This window comes from Pogona vitticeps, chromosome 5, assembly GCF_051106095.1.
Source record: "Pogona vitticeps strain Pit_001003342236 chromosome 5, PviZW2.1, whole genome shotgun sequence".
NCBI lineage: Eukaryota > Metazoa > Chordata > Lepidosauria > Squamata > Agamidae > Pogona > Pogona vitticeps.
The window spans coordinates 172,463,700-172,469,835 of NC_135787.1; the positions used below are offsets into that span (position 1 = coordinate 172,463,700).

A 6,136-nucleotide genomic window follows, 5' to 3' on the forward strand; every position below is an offset into this window, starting at 1 on the left:
CAAGTTGACTTGTGGAGTGTGAGCACTTTGTGTAGATGTAAAACTTGAGAGGTGCGTCCTGTGACACATTCCATTTCACTTCACTACAATCGTAAACATATTGTGGCCATGAAAGTGTTCAGTCCTCTTTTGGCTGTTTGGGTTCCTTCCACCAGCATCCCTACTTCTGCTTACACGCAAAACTTGTATTTCCCAGATATCTGATACCTCCTTCCCTCTTATGTTTGAATGGTGCTGTTTTGGGAAGAAAGATAAGGGAAAATTTACTACAGTGTGTAGGATTATATATTTTATTCATAAATTCTGTGTTTTAATCCTGCTGTTCTTAGGAGAGCCTACAGAGACAAACTGAAATTTTGGACACATTGTGTGCTAGTGACATTGATTGTCTTCACCATCACTTCATTTTTTGCTGAGCAGGTAAGAACTCAATAACTTAATACTAGTGTACAACGTTTCTTGAGGGATCAAGTTTGAAAAAAACAATAACAGGATAGGACATTCTAGTAAAGCGTTCTGGAAAACTATGTTGTCTATTTGCCCTAACTAATTATGTGGCTATTGCAAAGCTTGGAAGCAAGTAGTTACAAATAGAATTGTTACCTGTAGCTACTTACTTTTTAGGTAACGTATCAGGAAACTAGTGGCACAGATTTAGTTTTTGGATGTGACATGTAACACCTACAGTATTACTGTCAAAAGTTACTTTTGATTACCTTTAATAGATAATTTAAAATTACCCTTTGGAGACCTTTTTGACACGAGTTTTCCCATTTTTGTGCCATCCTCTTATCATTTCTAAGTGAGAAGGAAAGTACACCTTTGGTTTTTGTCTTTGGTATTTTATAGTTAAAGATGCAGTATCAGAATTTGCCAATAGAGAGTACCAGAAAGCATTTCCCTCAGTTTTTCTGGCCTGTTGAAAAGGACAGTGTAACATTTTAACACCACACAACAAATTATGTATATAATTGGATCAAATGTAACAATAATAGCATTCTGGCTGCACAGAAATGAGTAATGCAATGTAATGTCATGATTTGAGCTGTGGATTACTAGAAAATTAAGTAATTAAAATGTTGAATAAAAGTAATGAAGAATAGTGGGAGGCAGTACTCATGGTTGTGAGGAGCATGGGGTTGGAGTAGATGGCCTAAAACAAGGTGGGGAAGATGCTTTGGACTTTTACTTCTAAAAGACCCAGGCAGCATGATCAGTAGCAAGGAACAGGAGAGTTGTGGTCAAACATTTGAAGGCTCAAAAGTCCAATTCTGTGCAATTGCATTCATGTAAATAAATATGCACAAGAGATATTAGGATGACAATACTTGCATTTGAGCAAAAAAGGTAATAGACTTGGATGCTTCAGCCTAGCTAAATCCAGCTAATTCGGACTGCTGATTCCCAGAACACACCATGTTTCCCCGAAAATAAGACAGGGTCTTATATTAATTTTTCCTCCAAAAAAACATATTAGGGCTTATTTTCAGGGGATGTTTTATTTTTTTCATGTATAGCCATCTACATTTATTCACATCTAGTCATGTCAACTTCTGGTTGAGGCACAATGGTGGAGGGCAGGGTTTCACTTAACTAGGGCTTATTTTTGGGGTAGGGCTTATATTACAAGCACCCAGAAAAATCATACTAGGGTTTATTTTCAAGTTAGGGCTTATTTTGGGGGGAACACGGTACCACAGGCAGTTGAGTAAACTTCCATATTACTTTATGGGCAGTTTTCCCTGCCACCTCTGACAATAGCTGGATTGCCTTGTCTGTGTGGCACACTCAGCTCTGTCTTCCAGAATCTTTCTGGCTCCCAGTATCTGTTGCTTGAGGCAGCTTTTCTTACTTGGTCTCATGGTAGGCGTGACCCTGTCTCATAATAGAGAGAATATATCAGCTTAAGGAAAGATCTACAGAAGGATACTTGAAAATTGTATATTCCTGTATACTAGATGGTTGTATTCTTCACACTACTACTCAACAGTGTAACTCTGTTTTAAAATCTGCTCTGATTTTTGAAGGAGAAATGGATCATCCAAGAGATAGCTCAGTTGGGCAAAGGCACCCTGGGAGGTTCCTTTGCCCAACACAGCAGAATGGAACATTGTGACTGTACATACAGACAAGTTCATGAGAAAAATCAAAACAATCTATTCTTTAATTTTCAGTTAATAGCCCTCAAACGGAAAATTTTTCCAAGAAGAAGAATCCAAAAAGAAGTCTGCCATGAACGAATGAAGGTTTAGAAGAATTTGGGTTTTGTACATTAGTCTACCTCAACATGTGATGAGCATGTACATTTTTTATTTCAGAAATGTCTTGATATGTTCTGTCCCGGACATGAACAGAAGTGCTCCCATTACATCTTTTGTAACTCTGTATGAATCATGCTACTGAGCTTAGAGAGGAGAGTGAGGAAAAGATGTAGCTCGCAAGAATTATCTCCTGATTGCATTATCCTTTTTATAAAAAGGGTTGCTGAATGAAACTTAGCTGCATTTGTTGCAGTAGTGTTGTCCATTAAATCTAATTTTGAAAAGTTACATTTCTATTATGCATTTGTTTGAGCTTGCATCCCAAGGTGTTTGGTGGGTTACTTCCTATTCATTGAATAGCTATTCAGTGAATAGCTTACTCCTTGTATCCTACTCTTTGAACAATAAAGCATATGTATTTGAACTGCAATCTTGCACCCTCAAAACGTGGATGTGGACCAGCCTTCATAGCCATACACTGTAACTCTTCTGGCTCTTCTTTTCACCGTTGCTTGTGATATGTTAACTGCTTCACAATGTTTCCCCCCTTGCAGTATGTCAATTTGTATCTGTAGGAATTTGGGGAATGAGGGAGGGGTAGACAGCTGGATAAAAGAGAATGAATTTCTGGAAGATTCCTATATCATTACATTTGTCGCAAATTGCCTTGCAGCACGGGAACACAACTGGAATTATAGTGTGATGGGATGGGTCATGATCTAGAGGTACTACTGTCTATATTGCTCTTTAGGCTCATACGGGCAAGATTATAGGATTTTCCCCCATTTAGACCATATAGACTTTGCAAGCATGTATGGACAACTAGAACCCCCCAGATATTTTGGCTTGCAACTCCCATCAGCCCTAACCAGCATAGCCAGTGGTGAGAGATAGGAATTCAGATTAGGAAAATTTGTTATGACTAGTGTTGTCTGTCCCTCTGGTGAAATATTTGTAATTTGAATATAGTATGGATTTGACTTTGGCATGTTTTCTGGATAAGGGATGGATGGAACTGATAATGTGTTATTGCTGTATTTTTCTGTTAATAGATAAGGAAAGTAAGTTTTTAAAAAATGAGTCCAACTTTTATGCCAATGTAATGCCTTTTGTTGCTGAAAATGTTAATTGCAGCCTAATCACTGTAAGTCTAATTTAAAATATCAGACTATAATCAAGTAAAAGGGGCTTGGATGTAACTTATTTGTACAAGTGTTGTATATTTCACAGCAGAAGTGCCTCACTAAATAAGTTGTCAGTATATTGTATTGTTTTAAATGTATCAGTATATTAGCATGCTATATAGAGTAATTTCTTATATCATGCATTAATTTTTTAAAAATCAATACATGATCTCTCCTGATTTACTAAGATGTATCCCAAACCAGGGAAAGGGGGGGAGGATACTGTATGTTGATTCTTCTTCTTTTTAAATAAACATCTTCAATCATGATATTAGCAAACTGAACAGACTCAAAGCACATACACATAAATAATTACTTTATAATGAAGTTATGGGATTTTCAGTGTAATTGTATTGGAAAATTTATGCTTTTAATAGATAATGTTATTGATTTCAGAATGTTACACTGTGAATGTGTTGGAGAAGGAAAAAATGCCAGCTCTTTAATGTTCTGAAAAGTGTAAAATATTTTGAAATAGAAAGAGCACCTTATTCTTTATCCAGTACACATAACTAATTTTAAATGAAATAAATCCAGTTTGACCTCTTTAACATACCACTTGCTTTTCTTGTTTTGTAAAAAAAATGTTTATATTATAACTAATTTTAAAGCACAAGTTGGTTACGCTGTGGCTCATTTCAAACATGTTAAAGTAATTTGAAATCATGCTGTGGGGCTCCATGATCCCTCCACATGCATGCGCTTAATGGATGGGTTCCCATGGTATGACAAAGACAAGGATCTGCGGGAAGCCTGGGTTTTTACAAACAAGCAGCTAGTGCATACTGCTTAATTGCTTCCACTTGCACAGGAAGTGGCTAAACAAGCTCCCAGTTGGTTTTTTATGTTATTTGGTAGTGGCAGCTCCCATTCTTTGGTTTTTTTTTCTTTTATAACAAACCAGAGAAAAATGAAGAACAAAACCAGGATGTATTCCCTCAATTCCTAACTTACTGTGTCATTTGGGTAGTTGTTACTACTTATCAGCATTCTTCCAGACTGAAATCAGAACTAACTGCAGCAAATATAATTGTCATAAGAAGCAGCTCTTTCATTTACAATTGGGGAATATTATACCTGGTGTAAATTCACCTGTATTTTAAGAGCTAGGCTAATTAACCCACTGTTTGGAGGAGCATTGCAAGGATGAGCTGGTGCACTCTTAAAAGACAGTGATCAGATTATGGCTTTTCTAGAGTGTACCAGTGTGTCCCCAGAGTGTTCCTAGCTGCACCTTTCTGGTTCCTGCTTTCCTTATGCAGGCACGATTGTTCTTGTTTGGATTAGTTCCAGCATGTGTTATTGCTGAAATTATCCAAAACAAGCAAATTAATCACTTTCCCTGCTTGACAGACAGCAGGGGAAGTGAAAAATATTTTTGACTGTATCAAAAATATGTGATACATCTGTTATAATTTTTTAAAAAAATATGTTCTTGAAGGGCCATCTAGAAACTACTTATACTGTACTTGAATCCATTGCTGTGGCTTCAGCTGCAGGCAGTTTGTTGGCCAGCCCTTTAAGTCAAATAATTTGTTTTTATTATTTTTATAATTGATGCAGTGCATCAGTGATAGTTATATGCAGTTTAATTTTTTTTCACTTCCCCACCTTCTGCCAATCAGGGGAAGTGATTAATTTGCAATATCCTGAAGTGGCTCAATTATTAAGGCACTTCATAATATTGGCAGGAGCCATTTTGGTGTGAATAGTCATACTTGATTAGACTGTTCTCATCTAATTAGATTGTTCTAATCAAGCACAGTTGTTCCCAAGCAGCCCTCACTAATGTGCTCCCTGCTGCCAGTGTAGCTGTACCCTAAATGTTTCCCACAGTCACAATGGCACCTCAGTCCTAGATTCACACACCCACCCCTTGTTTTAAGACCAAGTTCTTTTCAAGAGGGCACAGCAGGGGCAAAATCTTCACATGGTACAGTATCATTTTTGCCCCCAATGCATTCTTCAGTGTATGTGTGTTGAATGCTATGTGGTATATTCTGTAAGTAATTAGGACTGAAGACTAAACCTCTAAATATATTCCTGATTATATTTTAAGTAAAATAGAAATATTGGAACTAAAGATAATTCCCTGTACTGTATGAATAAACTGGCCTAACCTTCTAAAAAAAGTGGTGCAAGAGGGTTTACAATTATAATGAATAAAAACAAAAACTGGGGGCTGTGGAACCAGTATGGCCGCATATCCAGAAGAAAAATGTAGGGAAAAAGCGGAAAGAGTGCTGATACAGACCTCAGATGTAATGAGAGCTTTGAACTAGTACTGTAAAATGGATTGTGCTACACTGGGTGTTTATGTAGGAAGAGAGAGGTTTGGTTTTGTTTTTTTTTTTCCTTTATCATTCTTTTAACCCAAACAACCTCAGGTGGTATTGAACCAAATTAGCTCAGTAGGAAGCAGGATCTGCATATCTGAAAGTTGTTGTTGATGAGCCTAGAGTGGTCTTTTAGGCCAGATGGGTGGGTTATAAATCAAATAAATATCCAGGAATTATTTAATTTTGTTTTTTAATTAAATGCTTTGGCTGGTTTTGAATGGCATCTCAGGTTGCCTCTTCTACCTGGGGATTCTTCTCTCCTCTAACACTGCCATTGGGAAGGATTTGGCTCCTTTTCAGAGTATTATGCTTACCCTCGTTCCTCTTACAGTTTCCACTTGCAGGAGGGGGA

General features: G+C 37.1%; 1 protein-coding gene across 4 annotated transcripts in view; it reads left to right on the top strand.

Moving 5' to 3' along the window:
• Positions 1-3,996, top strand: part of GNPTAB (N-acetylglucosamine-1-phosphate transferase subunits alpha and beta) — a 40,531-nt gene extending 36,535 nt beyond the window's left edge. For all 4 annotated transcript variants that reach the window (XM_020800446.3, XM_072999997.2, XM_078376218.1 and 1 more), the window contains 2 exons: positions 330-420; positions 2,175-3,996. In XM_020800446.3, coding sequence (XP_020656105.3) covers positions 330-420; positions 2,175-2,252 — 169 coding nt within the window. In that variant the 3' untranslated portion in view covers positions 2,253-3,996. The remainder of the gene's footprint in view (positions 1-329; positions 421-2,174) is intronic.
• Positions 3,997-6,136: the final 2,140 nt, after the last annotated feature.